The sequence below is a fragment of the Mus pahari genome, chromosome 13, assembly GCF_900095145.1.
Source record: "Mus pahari chromosome 13, PAHARI_EIJ_v1.1, whole genome shotgun sequence".
Lineage (NCBI taxonomy): Eukaryota > Metazoa > Chordata > Mammalia > Rodentia > Muridae > Mus > Mus pahari.
Window position 1 is genome coordinate 89,072,788 of NC_034602.1, and position 21,883 is coordinate 89,094,670.

Sequence of the window (21,883 nt, forward strand, 5' to 3'; positions counted from 1 at the left end):
TTAGAGGCTGACCAGCCAACAGTCAGATCTGGCATGTCCTGAGTGACTGGGGGACCCTGGCGTGGGGGCTGGGGAGTGACTTGACCTCACTCAGGTTTTCTGGCCTCTTTGACAGACACATAATGAAAAGGTAACGTGGAGGAAGAGCTCATTTATATAACATGTTACCATCCCACAGACCAGGACTGGCCAAGGTAAAGAAGAAATAAACACACATCAAAATTTCTGTCAGGGCTGTAATGAAGAGTCACGTATATGGGTATAAATAACAACTTTATTTGCTTACATCTTTCTGAAACATCTAGAATCAGAATGGCTTCCTGAATTAGAGCTTTCGCAGTGAGTACAGGTCACAATAAAGAATAATGTGCCCCAACTTCTCACAGGAGATTCTTGGTGAGAAATAAAGCACACAGCCATTTCATAAAATCCGTTAGATGAGTTACGCAAGTTGTTTTCTGAAGTTCCTGAAACTTCCGATGAGAAGGAACAAGGACAGAAGGTTGCAGAACGCAAACACTGGGGTCTAACCAACCCCAGGTCCCTGGGACAGGCGCTGTGACAGGGGGTTGGTTGAAAGCAGCTGCAGTAAAGTCCAGCACACGCTGCCCAAGTGCTTCTTACTTCTTTAACAGATTGCTCATCCAAACCTAACAACGTGGTCTTAAGCCCTGAGAGTTTTACCAATGAGTGTATTTGCTAGGAGAGAACCTAGAGCCCTGGGCATACTGCATGGTACCCACGCACACTTCCCATGAGCTGCCACTCTAGCCGGTGTGCTTCTCTGAGACTATGCCGCTTGATGCCTTGACCTCACGGTTTTCCTGCCTCTGCTTCTTGAGGGACCAAGCTCAGCTTGTCTGCTTACTTCCCACTCTAACGGCTTCGGCTTCTTTTGCTTCTTCCGTCTTCTCTTTGCACAGGTTTCCAAGGACAATCCCTAAGAACAGGAGCATTCCTACAGTGCGGTTGGAGGTGAACTTGTCCCAGCAGTCCTCAGCTCTGTGGATGTCTACAGTGTAAATCTGAAGGAAGAGCATGAAGCTACATTAGGACACATCCTGGACTGTAGGCAGCACAGCAAGTCGATTCAGGGGAAACAGCTCAGGCTTTAGTTACAGAGCTTAAACTATAGGAAGCCCTTACTATATCCTAACTATCTTCCAATGCAGAAAAATGCAAATATCTCTTACTGGGGAATCAGTGGAGCTATGCCCTCAGAGCCCAGGCTGTGAGAATGTCCAAGGCAGCCCACTGTTCTATCTGGTTGTAACCATAGGCTGGACGTCTCTAATCAAAGACTATGAAATGTTCCAATGTCCTAAGCTGACACAGTGGCTGGACTCTGCAGTGTGGCTGCTGGGACGAACTGATCAGGATTCAGGCAACTCTGAAGTGACTGTACATAAGCACCTTCAGGCTACATGACTAAAACAGACGTGACACATGTGAAGTTCATGCTTCAATGTGGGTCCCATTCCTAAGACATATCTTATGTACATGTGAGTATCACAAACTTTCTGAAAAGTTTAAAATCAAAGCCTTCCAGGACTCAGCACTTCAGGAAAGGGCCTCCACTTGCCTGTGGAGAGACCTTCCTTCCACACAGGAACTCATGCTGGCCCCTGCAGCTCCCATCCTTGGGTTTCAGCCTTACTTTCTGCAGCAGTCTCTCATCTGAGAAAGACCCTGCACATTCCTGGCTCTGGAGGAATTCAGGGGATCTGGAGACCCAGACCTGTGTCCAGCCGCCCAGGCCAGACAGTTCTTTCCCCCAACACCAGCCCTGCAGATAAACCAACACAGCCTCATTTGACCTCCCTTCCTTCTTGGACAGGGTCTCACTGTGTAGCTGAGACTGGCTCTGCATTCTGGATCCTCTTGCTTCAGCATCCCTAGGGCTAGTATATGAGCACAGTATGCCGCATGTCTTGCTGGTCTGAACTCTCACTTTTCTATTAAGACGTCAGCAGATGAAAAATGGGGATTTCCTCTTACATAGCAGAATTTCTGCGCAGCCAGGGCTACATCGAGAGACTATCTTTAACAAAAAGGGAAATTAAAACAGTGTCCTGAGGACCACAGATGCCATTTACAATAGCTCTTGGGCCATTTTGCAATACTTACAGATGCTTGAGTAATTCCCCTCCTTTGCCACCTAACACTTTAATGTATACTTCCATTTACACCAGACAATTAATTAATGAATATGGGCCTTGTAGTGCCAAGTTCTCAACTCTCAGCAAGAGGCTGTGTCTGTCTCAAGAGGAAACCCCTGAAGAATCCCAGTGTGTAGCTGACTAGTTTCTGAGGTCCATGTCACTCCAGTCTTGTCTGCACTGAAGCTGTAAACACATCATCTAAGCTGGGCCCCTGAGGACCTTTAATTCTAGTAAAGGTAGCTCTACAGCACTGGCGCAGCTCAACTTAGACCTGTGCTCCATAGGCTCTCTATACAGCTTCCCCAGAAGCCTGGGGCTGCGGCCCTGGGTGAACATCCTGAGGACAGTTTTGTTTTCCTCGAACCCTGGGCTGCCCCCATGCTAGGCAAGCCCCCTGACTCCCTAACACTGACCCCCTGGTTTTCCTTTTGCGACCAGGTTTCACTAAGGTGCCTTGGCCAACTTGCTTCCTGAGCCGCTGAGACTGCAGGCTTCCAGGTCTGGGTTTTCTCTGGCTGGCAGTGGTCCCCACACAAGGGACACTGATGTACATCTGTCAGAGGTCAATGCAAGGGAAGGTCCTGGGGATCAAACTCAGGCCATCAGACTTGGTGGCAAGCACCTTCATCTGTCTGGCTCTATTATTATTATTATTATTATTATTATTATTATTATTATTATTATTATTAAAGGTTTATCAGATTGTTTTTGGACTAATGAATTCAATGCACAAGCTTCAGTTATAGCTGAAGACTTCCCAGACATATCAGAAATAATTTTAGAAAAATCAAAAAAGGGGGAAAAAAATCCCCATTTAAGTTTATGTTCTTTTTCTCTACATTAACAAGGATAATTTTCTTTGTTCATTTGTTTTGAGACAGGGTTTCTCTATGTAGCCCCGGCTATCCTGGAATTCGCTCTGTAGACCAGGCTGGCCTTGGACTCACAAAGATGTGCTCTGCTCCTCTGCCACAACTCCGAAATGCTACCTTTCTGACAGGACAAGCTGCAGAGGAGGGAGGAGCAACTCAAAGCACACAGACCACGCAGTTGTGTTAAGAAGTTCCTTGCCTAGTCAACAGTGGTTGTTTTGTTTTCATAATTTCCATAATTTATACTAGGGAAAATGGAGGGAGAATAAGGCAAAGGTCGAACCTGGTGAGCCAGGTGGGCTCCCACCGCAGCCACGGCAGCGTAGTAGGGGACAGTCTGACCACTGTTGGCTCCTGCCAGGCTCAGCGCTGCCACCATGGCGACCCCAAAGCCACTGAGCCACTGCCTGGTGTTGTCCTGGAACAGCAGTGCTGTGGACTTTAGGCCGATCAGAGCATCGTCTTTCTTGTCCTAATACCAGGAACAGAAAAGTGTGTTTCGATATTTAATTCAGTAGTATGAATGTCACATCTCCTTAGTAGTCAACTTAGCCTTTTTAAATATATTTACAAGGTTATACAACCAACACTGCTCTCTAACAGAAGAGCACAAGGTTTTAAAGACCATGGTGATACATCAAGTGAAGGATGCAGAACAGATGCACTATGGGCAGGACATCACTTCCTCACACTGAACAACCAGCAGTTCCCTTCTCTGTGCACCGCTCTGCTACTTACAACTCCATCATGATTTGGGACTAGACTTTTATGTTAGGACTAAAATCAGCTGTTTACCTCTTTATACAAGTATTAATTATGTAATTCCAATTACTATCATTATATTATTATAGTTAACAAACTTGATCTTCCTTTTGAGACAGTCTCTCCATGGTCCCTGGAACTAGCTGTGTAGACCAGGGTGACCTTGGCACTCACAGAACTCTGTCGGCCTCTGCTTGCTGGATGCTGGCATCTAAAGGTATGCACCACCACGCCCAGTTTCAAGTCTTACTCCTTGCTGAGCTCCATTCTTCTAGAGTTCTCCATTCTGTTTCGCTCTAGCTTATACCACGGTAGCATAAGAAGCTCTCCGCACAGCCACGTCCACCACCGCCCACTCGGCCCAGCTGCTCCCTCCCGTCCTCCAGAACTGGGTGCTGCCGCCTCTGGTGCTCTCCCTCTGTCTCTGGGGGTGCATGCACCTGCTACACATACACACACTAAATAAAAAAATCATCTCTTTTTTAAAGTTAAAAAAATATACCTCCACTAGACACACAGGTGGTTAACTAATTATGCGCGGGGGGGGGCATTGCTAATCACTCCACGCGGTGTTTGATATAGCATCCCTTCACACTCACTAGACATAGACAGTGTTTGTCAACTGGACCTCAGCAGCTGGCAAAAGGACAAACATAAAGCTCATGAACCAGGAAAAGCAGAGAGGAAGCGTCCCAAGCAAGCCTCACAGGAAGTACTGAGGATGTGTGCCCCTGAGCCGTGCTCCTTTACAACGAGATTGGTTCTCATTTATGTGCACGTGTGTGTCCACAGGCCTGCCATGGAGACCGGTGGTCCACCAGTGAGTGCTGGGGACCAAACCCTGGCCCTGGACGAGAGCAGCGAGTGCTCTCAATTGTGGAGCAGTGTCTCCAGATGCCCAAGAACAATATTTTCAAGTTTTAATGAGGAGAATATTATTTATAATTGTCAAAATTCAGACACAGCTTGGCTTGCCAGAACAGACATCATTATATTGAAAACAGTGATCCCATTCCAAGTCAAGGGACTGTGTGTCATACTTCAAGTAACAATGACAAAGAATGGATTAAAACATGGAAGTGATTATGCCTGGGACCCTGAGTCTGAGGCTGTGACAGAAGGACAGGAGTTCAAGGAAAGCCTCCTGTGACACAGGACACTCTGTCTCAAACACTAAAAACTAAACTACAAGGAAATGCTAATCACCACCCAGGTACACGTCTGCCTAATATGGGGATTAGAGACGGAGACAGCGAGGCGGAGCAACAAAAAGTACAGACCATGGAGGCCGTCTGGGCCTGAGTTTCAGCTCTGCTCCCCACTGCCCACGGGACCTTGGGGAAGTTATTTATTTATAAAATGGGGACAAAAAAGATCTCTTCTGTGCAGGCTGTAGGGAGCTAACATAGCACTAAAACTGTGCCTGAAACAGGCTAAGGACTACTTAAATGCTTGGGAACAATCAGCTGAACCGTTGAGTAAAGAAACAAACACGAACGTTGCCTGCTGGACGAGGGAACCGTGAACGATCTTCCTTCTAGATAAACAACTTGCATTTTAACCTGGTACCTATTTTAAAGTCTCTGTGCATATTTGTAATCCCATCTCTTAGGGAGCAGAAGCAGGAGAACTGGGAGCTGGAGGTTGTCCTTGGCCTCACAGTGAGTTCAAGGCCAGCCTGGGTAATAGGAAACATTGTCTCATAAAAAACAAAAAACTAAAACCAAACTAAACAAAGAAACAAACAGGGTTCTTAGAAAACAGCAGCAGCTAAACCAAAGTCAGGTCAAATATCATTTCTTTACCTGGTGGGCATAGATAGTATCATATATCAGTGTCCACATAACTCCAGAAAAATACAGAGGCAGGCATACAGCAGGGTCACAGGAGCCCTTGACAGCAGACCATCCAAGTAACGCGCCCCAATTAAAAGTCAACCCTACATGGTGACAGGGGAAGAGGGAAGTAGATCGTATGTCAGCACTGCACAGGAACACAGGGTGCGGGGCTCAGCGTGGGTAACAGGTCACTGCAGTCCAGCCTGCTCCACTACTCTCTGCCCTGCACAGGATCTTCTCAATCTCTTGTGGTTGGTGTGTACTTGATTCATCTTACAAAGTAACAGACTAGGCACAGAAAGTTTAACTAATAACTAAAATAGCATAGCTAATAAAAGGATAACACCATTCAATAAGGTGACTTGTGGGGCCCAGGCTGGCTCCTCTCCCTCCCCTCTGAGCTATGGGACAAGGGTACAGACGGAACACTTACTACTCACTTGGCGCACAAGGCTGATCGTCCCCTAAGTCCAGGCTAGATGCTCAGCTTTCTAGTGGACACTCTGCCTTCCGATCTCTCAGGCCCTGCGACAGTGTCTCACTCAGGCCGCCCTGCAGAGACCCTTTCCCCCTCTCACACTGTCTGCTCCCACTCAGAACACCCTTCCTCTGAGAGAACACCTCTCCTTTGTGGACCCACCACATTCATGTTTGTCACAACGTACTTCGATGGCCTGCCTGTCTGCTGTCCTCTAGTCCATAAAAATGGTGTCTGTGTTTTAGTCTTGTTTATCTTCTGAGTGCCTGGTGTAGCTCCTGGCAAGAAGTACAAGTAGGGGCTCGATAACTGTTAGTAGAAACTATACCAGCTTTAGTATGTTAGCCTGAAGAGAGGGTATGTCTGTACTCGCTTTACCAAGAGATTCCCAAATCCAGCAGAACACTACTTTCTACAGACAGACAGACAGACAGACAGACAGACAGACAGACAGACTATATCCAATGAGGAGATAAATATTCCATCACACTATCCCACAAATCAAGTCCTCATTTATTTGGTGAAACGTCTTTTGATTCTTTTATTTACTAGAAAAACGGCTCGCAGAACTCGGACCTGCCTGGAGTAATTCAGAACACCCTAGAGATAGGAGGCATGCAGGAGTAGGCTGTCCTTCCACAGAAACACTTCCTGTCTTGGGTACTTCTGTGCGTAATGCAGTGCGTGGGGGATGCTTTCCAGCCACTCCAGCCGATTACTGGAGCCAGAGAGACGACAGACGCATTGTGTTTAATGTCAGAGCGGGAGCTCCCAACGCTCTCAGTGTCCACCTTTGCTTCTCAGGGCCTCCTCCCTCACTTCCGAACTCTTAGGATGCTCTCATCAACCGCCTTTCATGACATAGAGTTTTAAAATAATAATCCTGATAATCTTAATAAATATATAAGGTTTCTTAACCATGAGAATAACTAACTGAACTCCTTTAAAGAATTAAACAAGTTTTACTTATTCTTTGTAAAACTTGATGGTTAACCTGACAGTCATGTACACACATGTACACACACACACACACACACACACACACACACACACTCTGGGCAGAATATAAAAACATGGCTGACAGTGTGAAGGGACTTACCCAAGGCCAACTGAGGCCAAAACGTGATTCTTTTCATTAGTGGGTAGGTGACGACAAGAAGTAAGGACGCTGCTCCCATTGCTATACTAGAAACAGAAACTACAGGATTAGTGCATCATTCAGAAATCACTAAATATTTTCAAGTCATTAGTGACAATAATTGCAAGATATTTTTGTATCTAGTAATATTTTTTGTGAAAAGTTTTTCCTAGAGTTTGACTTTACCTACTCTAGGAAATGGTTAGAAAAGTACTTTACATGTCACAAAAACAACTAAAAACAAAAGCTAACCCACACAGTACTTTCATGAACTGGGTACTATTGAAAGTGCTTCAATTCTGTTAATTTATTCTACAATCTTCACTAGGCAACAGGCAGTTTTAATCTCATCCCCTTTTGTAGAGTGGAAACTGAAGCACAAAGCAATGCAGGAGCCAAGTGTCACCCAGCTCATCCATAGACAGGATGGGGAGACTCAAATCTTACAACAGCCTGGCTCCAGAGTCCCACCAATGTAACCCATCCTGTACTGTTGGCCACCTCCAAAGGGTGTGCAATAAACCAAAGTGTGTGTGCACATGTGTGTGCATGCATGTGTTTGTACGTGTGTGCACGTGAACATGATATGAGGAAAGGCTAACCTCAGATGTGATCCTGAGAGTGCTATCTTGCTTTCTGAGACAAGGTACTCATTGGAACTTGGGGGTTCGTCAACCAGGAAAGGCTGGCTGGCCAGCAAGCCCCAGAGATCTGCCTGCCTCTGCCTCCCGAGTGCTGGCATTCCAAACACACCCCCATCCCTGACTTTACAGTGGGGGCTAAGGATTAAGCATACTTATGTGGCAAGGACTTCCCCAAGTGAGTCATGCCCCTAGCTCTCCACATGCCTCCCAGAGTTCATCAGACTGGGGAGGGTCCCTGCATACACAGCAGGCATTCTCAAGAAAGACAACAGCAGAGGGGTGCACACACCTCTAATCCTAGCAGTGGGGAGACGGAGGCAGGAGAATCTCTGAGTCTGAGGCCAGCCTGGTCTACAGATCGAGATCCAGGACAGCCAGGGCTACACAGGTGAGACTCTGTCTTGAAAAAACAAAACATCTATAAAACAAACAAAAAAAGAAAGAGAAAACAGGCACAGAAACGTAAGATGTTCTGAGGTTCCTCAAAGTTCATCTAACACAGCTTTTTCGTACTGTCAAAGCTGCTGGGCCTGGTGTGACCAGGCCTCCTCTCTACAGTGCAATAATACTTTTGTGGTGCTCTCTGCTCTGGCCGTCCTTACTTGTGAAGCACTCTGAAAACAGCCATCTGATGCTGTGTCTAGTAAGAGCCCCAAGAATGGGCCCTCACAGTTTTCTCTTCTGCTATTCTGACTAGTTACAGGCTCTGGGAAAGATTCAGTTCCACGTTTTGCTAAGTGAGGCCAACCACTTCTGCTTCCAGGTACTCAGGCTGTGTGAGTATAGGCACACAGATGGTTGCACACACACTTGAGAACCCAGGGATGTGCTCTGGGTCCTATCAGGAGCACCTGCAGCAAACTCTCCAATACTTCAAAGCGAGGCTGCTCTTGGCTGCAGTGCCTTGGAAGCAGATCTGACAGCGTGCTGAGGTCCTGTGCCCTGCTGACTCTCAGGTCCTTCACAGAGGTCAATAAGCAGATTTGTATTAAAGAGAATCCCACTCTATCCTCACATTTTACATGTCAGGGGAGATATTTTACACACAACTGTGAAACTACATCTGATGTACCTGTAGTAGTTCAAACACAGGAGAACGCCCAGTGCCAAGGTCAGCTGTCCCCCAAGGAAGACGAAGGACTGGAAGGTTGAAATGTCTCCAGCAGCAATTGGGCGATTTGCTGTCCTCGTAACCTCAACACAGGAAAACAGAGCCCTTAATTTATATGCCAAGTCAATCGTTCATTTAAACAGCAATTAGAAGGTGCTCCACAGGCTCCCGAGACAATTCAGGGCCGGCACTCTCCTCCAAGCCTTGGAACCCACATAACAGGAGAGAAACACTTCCTCCAGGTTTACTCTGACTTCCTCTCATGAACGGTGGTTCCTTCACACATAAAGTAAATGTTATTTCAAAATTAAAGTGAGGGCTGGAGAGACGGCTCAGTGGTTAAGAGCACTGACTACATTTTCAGAGGTCCTGAGTTCAACTCCCAGCAATCACATGGTGACTCTCAACCATCAGTAATATAAAAAGGATCTGCTGCCCTCTTCTGGTACACAGACGTACATGCAGACAAAAGCATGTTAAAGTGATGGGCCAAGGTTCTTGGGCACAAATGTGAACAGAGTAAAGTCTCATCAAGAACTAACACTGCGTATTTAAGTAGTTTAAAGTGGCTTTGAAGGGCTAAGTGCTGTGACACCATTGCCAGTCCCACCTCCAAACTAGCAGTGTCTTCCAGATCTAGATACGTAGCCACTCAGCCCAGCAAGCGCACGTCCAGCTCCCATACACAGGCAAGGTGGTGAAGTAACAGGCTTTCTCAGGAGCGAGGGACCGCAGCAGAGACCAAGTAAAGCCCATGTCCTGCTCTGAGAATGGGAAGCAGTGCAGAGAGATGAGCCGACGTGTCTGCCACACTACTGAATGGTCTGTGATGGTAGGCAAACCATGCTGAAATGCTAATGGCAGATTTGCTGGGGAGAGTGGACAGTGCTGTCAAACACACCAATAATGACTGCTGCTATCCCCTTGAAATGTGATGCCATCACACCAAAGTCAACCACAATATTATAGGAAGACAACTTCAGGGTTGTTGGAGACTGGGAACTTGAGGTCTGGGGAAGACTCACACTGGAGTCAATGCTTGTGATCTGATGTCTGCCACACAATCACTCGAATGGCAAACTGTCAGCCCAGTGTCAGACATACAACCCTGATATGCCCCAACAGCAATGCTCTCATCAGTTACTATGAGCAAGCTATTTACTAGTCAGTGCACTACGTCGTCCCTGAGTCATAAGCACGCATTACTGATGGGCAGGCAGCACTGCCTACAGGAAACTGAAATAAGGGTTGCAATTAGCCTAAGATTTTTACCTTGTCCTTTAAAGGAAATAGACAACATTTTTAAATAAGCAAAACCCATGTCAACGACTCTGAAACACTTGTGCTTTGTTACATGACAATGTATATAACCCAGATTCTTGGAGAAAATGCAAATGGTTGCCTGGCTTCTCCATCCCTAACCCTGTACAGACAGGGTTTCTCTGTGTAACCCCTGCTGTCCTGGAACTCACTCTGTAGACCAGGCTGGCCTCGAACTCAAGAGATCCACCTGCGTCTGCCTCTGCGGCGCTGGGATTAAAGGGATGCGCCACCATGCCTGGATGGCTTGATTAATGAAGCCCATTCTCTGTGATAACTGCATTTAAGAATATGGGAACTCCATATGTTCTTATCATACCTTTCATTGATGACATCCTATATGCAACAATTTTTCATCAATACAGACAAAATCTATAAACTCCTCCAAGGATCTCTACCCCCCCAACACCTAGCAACTACAACATTCATATGGAAAATGTCATGTAAACAGTTTTTATTTCTATGGATGAATTCCCAGGTGTGTATCCCATAACTTGGATGACTGGTGTGCCCCTAGAGTAAACCAACAAGCCAGGCCCCCATCTGAAGTCTGGCCTGCCCCTGACCCCTCCGCAGCAGCAGTGCTCGGGCAGTTCTGCCAGTGGCTAGTGAGCCCTGGCACTGTTTCTCACCGCAGTCACCCAGTGCGGTATAATGAATGTTTTACTGCAGTTCAAGTCTGCAATGAGTCAAAGCTAACGATGTTGTGAAAAACAAGACATCTTTATGTGTTACTTGCAATCTAGGCATCTTCTCTGTTGAGATAGCTCTATGTACATATTAATCAGATTTTTATCCAGTGTTTGGTTCTAAGAGTTTTTTAAATATTGGTATCCTGGTAGGTATGTGGTTTCAAAATATTGCTATCGCGTACCTTTAATACTTTTAAAAGGGTCTCTGACAGATATTGATTCTTGTGAAATCCAATGTAGCTGTACTTCTTTTTATGAGTTATACTCCAGTGTTTGTCTCCCAATGCATTCAAGAGCTTCAGATGTTCTTCAGTGCAGCGTGATGACGATGCATCTTCCTGTGGGTTTGCTTAACCATGTTTATAGGCACTCACCTTCATGAAATGTACACTTATACGATGTACTTAGGCCTTCTGCCAAATTTTAGACATTTAGCGGTTACGTCTTCAGGCACTTTTCAGTATTTCTACCTGAAACCCAAATGTCTTAGGTGTCTAAGCGTGTCTGTCTGTCTGTCTCCCTCTCCCTCTCCCTCTCTCTCTCTGTTTTTATTGTATTTGCATGGGTGCTTTGTGTATATCTGTTCATCACCTCTGTATCTGGTACTTACAGGACCCTGGAGGGGGTGTCACATCCTCTAGAACTGGAGTTACAGATGTTTGTGAGCTGTCACGTGGGCACTGGGAATTGAACCCAGGTCCTCTAAACAGCCAGTGCATTTTAACCTTGTTTTTTTGGGTTTCTGACAGCCCTTTGGCAAGGGGAAGGAGCTGTGGATGCTGATTACTTCCAGATGGAATTAGCTCACTCCAGTTCCTTGGCCTCCGTGGCCTCCAGAGGAGTAGGTGTCTATCAGTGTCTGGCTGTGTCCATTTGTGTCCCCAGGTTGTTGGCCTCTTCAGTTACAAAACTGAGATATGCGAGGCAAAGAAGAATCCAGGAAACTCATTCCCATGCTTTTGGGGGCTCCAGAGGCTCTGCCATCTTCTCTTCTGCAGTCTCTTGTGTTGTTTTCTATGTGATATCTAGAGTTCTGGCTGTACTTGGTGAGAAGAATAAAGGCAAGCATGTCTAATCCACCTTAGGGGCAGAAGTCAGACATCTGAGCAGTGCTAACACAGGTAAAGTGCGGGACTTTCACATGGTCTCTAAGTCAGATATAAAGTTTCATTTCTTCTTCCCTACTTTCCGATCTCAAATCTAAGATTAGTTTTGAAGGTAACTGAGAACAAAATCCTTTTAGAATATTTAACTTCCAATGTTCATTTCTATAAATAAGTATGCTGTTACTCACAGATGTGCTAATTTATAGCTTCCTTCTTCATTTTCTATAAGTCTTGTATTGAGGTTTTAAAAAAGGAACACTGAACTACTTTAAACATGAATCTGAAGTCTCATTCATAGGGTATGCAGAATGAAAAATTATGCAGGAAATGGGAACATGCAAATCAGGTTTGCATTTGCTGGCCAATCAAACAGCCCCAATGTCTGCATAGCATGTAGGTGCTTAATGACATGAGTTCTGGCACCTTCCACTCCATCCTGCTTCCAGATCCAGACACACACACACACACACACACACACACACACACACACACACGAGGGGGTGGGGGGAGGGAATGAACTGTTCAATACAATTGCTTATACTTTTGTGGCACAGTAAGAGACTAACTATAAAACTGAGGATAAAACAGGACCCTGTAAGACTACCTCAGAAGAAGAGCTCTGTGGTAACACTCAGGTGGTACATAATTTAAAGCATGCCCACTGAAGTTCTGGAATTTTCCACTTAGTAGTGTCCGGCCACTGCTGCCTGGGTACTGGAGCTGGAGAGTAAACCGAGGACGGGGGCTGTGGTGGAGCCAGTACTCATGTGCCTGCGGCTGAGGTTCATTTAAACTAAGATCTGATTGAAGGAAGGATGACATACCTCTTAGACATGAGAAGGTTTAGGTCAGTTTCTAGCTGCAGTCCCTACCTTTAACTTCTTCACCCTTGTCTCCCACATTTTAAATTACTTGTAAAACTCCAGCACACTCCTGTCCTGTGGCCACTCTTCTACTGGAAGGGAAGTGCCGCTCACTTCCCGACAGTGGCCACTGATCTGGCTGCCTTTCTTGGTGGATTTCAGTGGTATTTGTGTGGAGTCATCAGGTGTTCTGAAAAAATGAGAGAGGCCTCTCTGTCCCTCCCAGGGTGAAACTACCTTTTTATCGAAGTCACGGTCCCACAGGTCATTAATAGTACAGCCTGCTCCACGCATCAGAATAGCTCCAGTGCCAAAAAGGGATAACATGTACCAGTCTGGGAAACAGCCTGGGTCAGCAGCCAGACCAATGCTCCAAGTGCATGGCAAATACAGCAGCCAGGTTCCTACACAAAACCAAACCACACAGAAAAAAGAAAGGAACAATTTAAGTGAGGTAAGCACTCCATCTGCTTAGTCACCGTCTTGCCTTCTGCCGCTATGACAGACAGAGCCCATGGTGTGGGGAAGAAGGGCTGATTTGGCTGTGCATCCCCATCAGCCCTTCATAAAGGAACCTGGAGGCAGGAGCTGATGCTTACTGCTTCCTTCCTCAGCCGGGTTTCTCCTCCACCCAGGACCATCTGACCAGGGTGGCACTGTCCCCCAGTGGGCTAGGCACCCCCACATCATTAATTAAGAAAACGCCTCTTCCCAGATGACTCTAGCTTGAGTCACTCCCCCTTGCTATCCGCCCCACAAAACCCCAACTACCCAGCACAACCACCACATCCCAAAGTGCATAAGCAAAGTGACAGGTCACTGCTGGAACCCCAGCACTGGGGACTCCTGTGGGGTCACATGCCTTTAATCACCAGAATTGCTTTAATCTCAGACATCAGGCAGTTTGTTTGGCCTCATAACAAGTTACAGGCCCACCAGAGCTACATAGTGAGACTGTCTCAGGAACTCAAAGGCTGGGCTGGGCTGGGCTGCATCACAAGACCTTGTCTAAAAAAAAAAAAAAAAAAAAAAAAAACAAAAAAAAAAAAAAAAAAACTTCCCTTAAAAAACCTGACAAAACTGGGGGATAAGCCAGGTGTGGTGTTGTATGTACATCTATACCCTGTACACAAGAGACAAAGGCAGAAGGGTCAAGGTGAAGGCCAGTGTCTTAATCAGGGTTTCCATTCCTNCACAAACATCATGACCAAGAAGCAAGTTGGAGAGGAAAGGGTTTATTCAGCTTACACTTTGATACTGCTGTTCATCACCAAAGGATGTCAGGACTGGAACTCAAGCAGGTCAGGAAGCAGGAGCTGATGCAGAGGCCATGGAGGGATGTTCTTTACTGGCTTGCTTCCCCTGGCTTGCTCAGCTTGCTCTCTTATAGAACCCATGGTTACCAGCCCAGAGATGGTCCCACCCACAAGGGGCCCTTCTCCCTTCTTTGATCACTAATTGAGAACATGCCTTACAGCTGGATCTCAGGGAAACATTTCCTCAAGGGAGGCTCCTTTCTCTATGATAGCTTGTGTCAAGCTGACACTGGAAACCAGCCAGTGCAGCCAGATAGGTCTGCGGCCAAGTCCTAGGCTAACCAGAGATACAGAGTGAGACCCTGTCACAAAAGCAAAATAAAGCCACTTAACCAGCAACAAGACAACACCACCACCCATCAAAGCAAGGGAAGATACATCTGTAACCATGTAGCAAATAAGAATTTACCCTAGGGACTGGAAGAATGGCTTAGCAGTTAAGAGTACTGGCTGCTCTTCCAGAGGTCCTGAGTTCAATTCCCAGCAACCACATGGTGGCTCACAACCATCTGTAATGGGGTCTGATGTTGTCTCCTGGTGTGTCAGAAGACAGTGACAGTGTACTCATATACAAAAAATAAATAAAAATCTTTAAAAAAAACCAACAATAAAACCAAAAAGAATTTACCCTAGCACACAAAGCTCCTAGAGACAGAGAAAGAAGTAGAATAATTAAGAAATGGACAAAAGGGGCTAGAGAGATGGCTCAGCTGTTAAGAATACGCTGAGTTAAAAGTCAGTACAAATTCCCTTTACTGCAGTCAGTATAGTTCACGGAGACGGCCCTGGGCTGAGGGGCACTGCAGTGGCGCTTATGTCCTTCAGTACGGAGTAGTGTGAAGCCTTGTGTACAAAGGGGGCTAAACTTTAATGCTTAGCCAATAAACTAGATGACGTTCACTGCATGGAAGTATTTTATACAGGTTAGAGACTTACAAACGACCTTTGATATTCTAGTTCAAGAATGGAAGTCTTTTAACTAGTCTTTGGGTATCTTGCCTATTATATAAAGATTTGTTTTGCTTGGTACAAGGTCTTACAATAGCCCAGGCTGGACTTGAATTCTGAAATCTTTCTGCTTCAGCATCCTTGGTGCCGGGATAATGACAGGCTTGATAGTTGTGTTACTTCCTGGTTTAGGAATATGAGAGGAAAGGGGTCAGGTGAAGTGCATACACCTATACCCTAGCACTTAAGAGGTAGAGACAGGAGGAGTCTGAGTTCGAGACCAGCCTGAGCTCCACAGTATCATCATGTCTTAAAAATCAAGAGCTGGGGACATATAGCTCAGTGATAGAATTTGCCTCATGTGACCCAGGGCTCTGGATTTAATCTTTGCCATTGGCAGGAAGTAGAGGAAAAGGAATAAAGATCAATTCTTACACAAAAATGGTCAAATTAAAGTCTCTATAATGTTTAAGCTGCATGGAGCAGCTTAAAAAAAGAGGCCCAGGGGTAAGAGCCTTGAGACGTGGCCAGCTCAGTGCCTGAACCCAGGCTGCCGTGTGGACACACACACACACACACACTTAGAATACCTTATCTAATCTTAAACAATACCTAACATTTACTGGATGCTCATGAAGTACTGGCCAGCACTGCTAACACTCTATATGTATAAACACCCAAATGCTCACCATGTCCTAAAGGAAGTATAAATAATAACACCACCTCACAAATGGAGGAGCACAAAGTGAGGCATAGAATCAGCTGCTCTTTATAAAGGGCAAGGCAGAGCTCCCAGTGTGTAGCTGAGGCACAGAGGAGAAACTACTTCGCCACCATTTGCTTGATGCAGCTAGAGCTGAATGAAGTCGCCACTGAACAGTCCTAGGCTACCTGATGCCCAGTGCACAGTGAAGCAAGGCGTTCCTTGGCTGCAAGTCCACATTACAATTATGTATGTGTTCACTTACTGACAGGAGCCAGCACACCAGCGCTTGGAAGGGGGCAGATACTTGACACTAAATGAAGGCAGAAGTCTCAATTTCATCTCAAAAAGGGAAAAAGAACACCTACCTCACTGAACTTTAATGAGATGACAGTATTACGGAGGACAGCTCTGAAACCAGGACTTGGGGCTTATGGGAGCTACAGGCACTCCACCACGGAGCTATATCATGAGTCTACAGCCGGAAAGGATTAATCAGCTTATATTAACATATATAACATACATGACTATAGGCACGGCTTTCTCTAATATTAATTAGAAGTAATATTAATATTTCTTGAGTCGCTGTTATAGGAAGACACTGCTCAAAGCATGGACTGTGTGTTTATGAATTCCAGGTACACAGCAGTTGTGTGTCAGGAGCCTCCAGGAAACACTGTGGGTTCTCACAGTAGACAGTAAGGCAAGAGTCCTTTCTATAACACTAACTTTAGCTGGATGGTCTGAGGAGGATGTCCCCATAGGCTCTGGTGCTGTTTGGGACCTTCAGAGGCATAACCTGAGAGAAGTGTGCAGCTTTGGGAGGAAGATGCCACCATTCTGGGTGTACCCTCTGTATACTGTCCATGGTTCACAGTGTGAACTCCCAGCTTCTGCTCCGGCTGTGACGTGTTGCCAGGCTCCCTGCCACGACAAACTCCTATCCCTTTGGAACTGTGAGGCCAGCCTGGGTCAGGATGCTTTATCACAGCAAGAGAAAGGTAAGGAATGCAGAGACTGAGAGATGGAAGCACGGTTTGCCTAAATCCACAGTGTTGAGACAGAATTCTAAACCAGCGTCTGGCGGAAATTTAAGTCAAAAACTCCTTCTCATACCCAAGTCCCAACCCCACAAAAACCCTACTTCTGTCCCCAGTGCTTGCTAGGGGCATTCCTTTCTGTCTTCCCTGTGCCGCATTCATTCCTTACAGTTGTTCTGTGAAGGTGCAGAGGAAGTGAGAAAAGCTGAACAGGTTGGAGACAGACATGTTTATTATAAAATGGAAAGATTCTCTGGGAGAGGAAATAAAATGGTCAGATTCTGAATGGGATGGGCAGGGCTAAATGCCTGTGTAGACTGAGCTTACGATTCTCTAAAGACAACCCGGAACTGCAGTGAAGAGGGAAACACACTGCCAACCTGGTAGAAAGAGCGCCACCTGCCGAAACTTCCTGAAATGACATAGGTTCAGTGATAGCCCAGGGTAAGTCCCTTGACTAGCCTAGGGAAGGCCCTTTGAGTTCCACTCCCAGTACTGAGAAACAAGCAAGCATTGTTACTGCCTCCTAAGACACAACGACTAACAATGCTCTATGAAAGTAAGTAGATACAACATCAATACAGCAAAACAATAACTGTGCCACTGTCTTACACGACATATACATATTAAACCAGAAACTCCACTGCCAACTTCTGCCCCTGACACAAGGAAGGGGTCCAAAACCACTCACGGAATGAATTTTACCCTGTAATTGTCTTATTTAGAATCAAAACACGCAGGCCAGTATCTTAAGGCACTCAACACAAATCACTACAAAGGTACATTTCTCTAATCTCCACTTCTGTGACTAATGCCTCTGGAGCCCTAATGTGAAGGCACTGTTGTCAAAGTATTTACCATGCGTAGATTAAAGTGAACATTAGCCCTTTCCTTTTATAGAGAAAGAGATGAAGGTGCAGAGACATGAGGTAATTTCACCACAGTCCCTCCACTGGATTGGGCTGAAGGTTCAAATTCACAAGGTCTGGCTCAAAAGTGTGGCCCATAATCACTTTATAGAGGCCTATTACACGGCAGGATGTACAGCCACTAGATTAATGTTTAATTGTGAAAACAGAAACAATGGCAGCTGTTGATCTGTCCTGCATGTCTGCAAGTATCTCTTGTAGCTTTGTCACCCAGAATCTAAGAACAGAATTATAAAATGCTCGTGTAAACCCTGAATTACACAACACCCTAATAATGGCAGGCCTATCTCTATTTAATAGGTGTCTATAATCTCTTGTGGCAGTGATTCAGTGCTTAAATCCCACACAGGGAGCATTCACATCTAGAATATCAACAGTGACACCTGGCTGCTGCCACTCAATCCCTTTTGTCACCTGGGCTCTGAGGCAAGCTCCGGAGTTTGTGGCCAACCTGCAGTACAAAGCAAGCCCTAGTCTTATGCAAAACAAAACAAGTCCAGCCAGGCGTGGAGGACAGTGCCTGCAGTCCTAACAATTGGGAAATGGAGGCAGGTCAAGGTTGGCCAAAGACACATATGGGACCCTGTCAGAAAACAAACACCAAACCCAAACGGGGCCACGTTGGGGGTCCTGGATAGGTAAAGGCAGAACAAATAACCTTGGCCTTTGGATGTACTTCCATACACTGAAACTGTACAAACTGACATCTACAGTAGCTGGAACTCAGTTGTGTCCCTCTTCCTCTGTCCAGCCTTGTCTCCCACTATTTCCTACATCTTTCCAGGGTTGCAGGTCAGGCTCCTATTCTTAATGTCTCAGCACTAAGTCTATTTGTTTGGTTTTTATTTCAGAACATATAGCCCAGACTGGCTTGCAACTTGAATCAGCCCTCCCGCCTTTGGACGTTAGACTATAGATATGAGCCAACATATTTGGCTATCCTTGGATTTTGAAAATATTTCTCCAAGGTCTGTCTAGTCCTCTACAATATAGCATTTTCTTTGGAGTACTATTTTTTCAGTTGTTGGAGCTCTGGAGACAGTAAGTTACTTTTCCCTGTGCATGACCTCTGACACTTGCTTCCATTACTTTCCTAGATCATCAACTGTCTTTTTCCAACCAGAAACAAATTCTTTCAAAGCTGGTAGTTTTCCTAGCTCATTCTGTCACTAAGGCCAGGCGACTGCATCTACAACTCCCGGCCTCCTGTTACCAACTACACAGAAGCCTTGCGTGCAGACGGAGCTTATAGTGTGTCACAGGTGTCAATAGTGCGTTGAGCACTTTGATGAAAAAGGCTGAGAAAAAGAAGGTCATAGAGAGGCTTGTGTGAGTTTACGTTGACGGACAATACGGAAGCACGATAACCCAGCAGTGTCCAGATGCTCTAAATCTTTGTAACTGGTGATGAGGGGAAAAGCCAGGACCAACACTACTGGGGTCCTTCTGGTCTGGCTCTGACGAGGAGCCTTGATTTCAATAGTGTTGCTGACATGCCCCTTGCAAAATCGAAAACTAATGAATGCAGAAATGCTTCAAAACTGCAAATCAACAACCAAACGCTTCGAGAAAGCAAAGGAGTGCCTGCTCACATCTGAATAGTCTGGAGTTTGTGGGACGGTCTGGGAATACATGATTATCAACGTCCACCTCCAGGACTCCGGGCTCGGAGCGTGGGAAAACCTGCGTGTCCTGGCTAAGGTCCCGACCGAGTCCCTCGGGACTGCCGCAATGGGTGCATCGCAGCGGAGCCGGTTCCCGGGTTGCAAGCCGGCGAGCGCAGCCCGGTCCGCCCCACTCACCGATCGGCTTGTCCAGGCGCATGAGGCGCAGGTAAGGCTGCAGCGGGCGGGGCGCCGAGTTCACCACGGCCGCGGCCGACAGGCTGAGAGCTCGGCCGCGCTGCGTCCCGGGGGCCGGGGCTCGCCGGTCCCGCGCGCCCAGAGCCCCTGCACTGCGCGCCAGGGCCAGCGGGAGTCCGCGCGGACCTCGCAGCCATGCGGACGGGACGGCCCGCAGGCCGCGCGACAGCCCCGCGCCTCCCCAGCGCAGCATGGCGCCAGGCTGGACGCCGGCCGGTGACGTCATCCAGGCGACAGGCCGCGGGCGGGCATGCGCAGTGGTGGCGCGCGCGCTCCTGGAACTGGATTTACAGACGGGGCTGAGCCCGTGTGGGTGCTGGAAATCAAACCTGGGTCCTCTGTAAGGAGAGCAGCCGGTGCTCTTCACCGCTGAGCCATCTCTCCATCTCCAGGTTTCTTAATGAACTCAAAAGGAGAGTGTTTATTTATTTGTATGGAATAGTTCTACCATAGAAAGAAAAACTTAAGCCCAAAAATGTTAACTACACCTTCTAACACTAAAAGGGAACCAAAAAGCCAAATCAAATTATGTAAATATATATATGTAAATATATATATATATATATATATATATATGAAATTCTTAACTCGAGGGTGAACCTAAGTTTGACAGCCAAAAAAGATGCAGTTTCACTCAAGAACAACTTCATAACCAGGTGGTGGTGGCGCATTCCTTTAATCCGAGCTCTCGGGAAGCAGAGGCAGGTAGATCTCTAAGTTTGAGGCCAGCCTGGTCTACAGGGTGAGTTCCAGGACCGCCAGAGCTACACAGAGAAACCCTGTCTTGAAAAATAAAATAAAGAAAAACAAAACAATAACCAACTTTATGGCGTCCTTATTAATATAATTGGCCTTTGCATGTTTGCAGGTACCTGGTATATGTTATTTCACCTTAACCCTCTCACTGGTTCTGGACAAGTCGCTTATCTGAGTTTTAGTGTTTTGAGATGTTGGTGTATTCTTTTCGGTGCCCTTCCTTAAAGCCTATGCAGTGAGTTCTGTGATCCTGTTTAACAACCTGATCTGACGCTTGAGGAAGGTGCAGCAGGGGGCGCGCTGGCCTTTGTCTGCAGTCTGGGAAGCACTTAGCACCATCTGCTGCTTGCCAGTTGAGCTCTGAATTCTCTACAAGTTTGCGGCCTTTGATGCTCCTTTCTTTTCCAAAAAGTTGCCTCCATGCTGCTTATTCTCAAGCACCCTTTCAGGTAGCAGAGGTGCCGACATGCCAAACATGAGGCTCTTTCACACTTGCATGCTGTTTATTTCCATTTGCCTGGAGTTCCCAACACAATATTTAAAGCGCAAAAATCATTGCGAATGCTTTCCATTTTTGAGGGAAAGGATGATAAAGCTGTTTTTTAAAAATTACTTTATTTTTGTTATTTGAAAAAAATGTATTTTAAAGTCCACCAACTTTTTCACTCAAACCCATTTCAACTTGTCCTGCAGTGGTAGTAGGACATTATATAAAAGGCAAAAGAGTAAAGACTAGACTGGGTCCAAAGAATAGTTATTAGCATGAAGCAGGAACTCAGGTGCGACCATGGCTCTCTGCCCTGTTCTGTTAACCCCACAGGGGGTCAGTAGCAACCTTTTGCTCTTGTGACAAAAGATGTTCATGGCCTTCTGTGGGACACACACACAATAACTAAATACATGGAATAAATGTTTGAGATTTTGAGTTTGTTTGTTGTTTTTATTTGTTTGTTTGTTTGTTTGTAAGAAGAAAGTAAAAACGGTTACAAACTCATATTCCCTGGGAAGTTCTATCCCTGGACTTGGAAAGTATTCTTTTTTTGTGGAGAGGCTGTGAACAACAACAGTGAAATAAATAATGAAAATCATTGGAGCAACAGATTAAAAGCTGACAGGTGCTTGAGCTTTAAAGGTCTCATTAACAAGGCAGACAAGCATTTCTCCTAAGGAAGCTTAGGGAAACTTCAATGTTATTACATTTAACATTCAGTAACTGAGCACTGGTCTTCACGCAGCTGTGCCTTTTTCACACAACTATCTGCTATTAGAGGTAGCTGACCAGATGAAGCAATCTCTCTCTCTCTCTCTCTCTCTCTCTCTCTCTCTCTCTCTCTCTCTCTCTC

General features: G+C 46.1%; 1 protein-coding gene across 1 annotated transcript; it reads right to left on the reverse strand.

Moving 5' to 3' along the window:
* Positions 1-262: 262 nt before the first annotated feature.
* Positions 263-19,977, reverse strand: Coq2 (coenzyme Q2, polyprenyltransferase). The gene is made up of 7 exons (XM_021210981.2): positions 19,725-19,977; positions 13,224-13,390; positions 8,967-9,088; positions 7,212-7,297; positions 5,602-5,735; positions 3,318-3,506; positions 263-1,025 (listed from the first exon to the last, which is right to left on the reverse strand). The coding sequence occupies exons 1-7, from the start codon at positions 19,975-19,977 to the stop codon at positions 852-854; spliced, it is 1,125 nt and encodes a 374-aa protein (XP_021066640.1). The 3' UTR covers positions 263-851.
* Between the last annotated feature and the right edge of the window lie 1,906 nt (positions 19,978-21,883).

Bases quoted from the DNA above. Each gene is read 5' to 3' on its own strand.
- Coq2 (XM_021210981.2), bottom strand. From the start codon at position 19,977: ATGCTGCGCTGGGGAGGCGCGGGGCTGTCGCGCGGCCTGCGGGCCGTC. The intron at 13,391-19,724 runs GTGAGTGGGGCG...GGTTTTGTGTAG, and splicing joins GCGCCTGGACAAGCCGATCG to GAACCTGGCTGCTGTATTTG. The intron at 3,507-5,601 runs GTAAAGAAATGA...TCCTGGTATTAG, and splicing joins ATACTATCTATGCCCACCAG to GACAAGAAAGACGATGCTCT.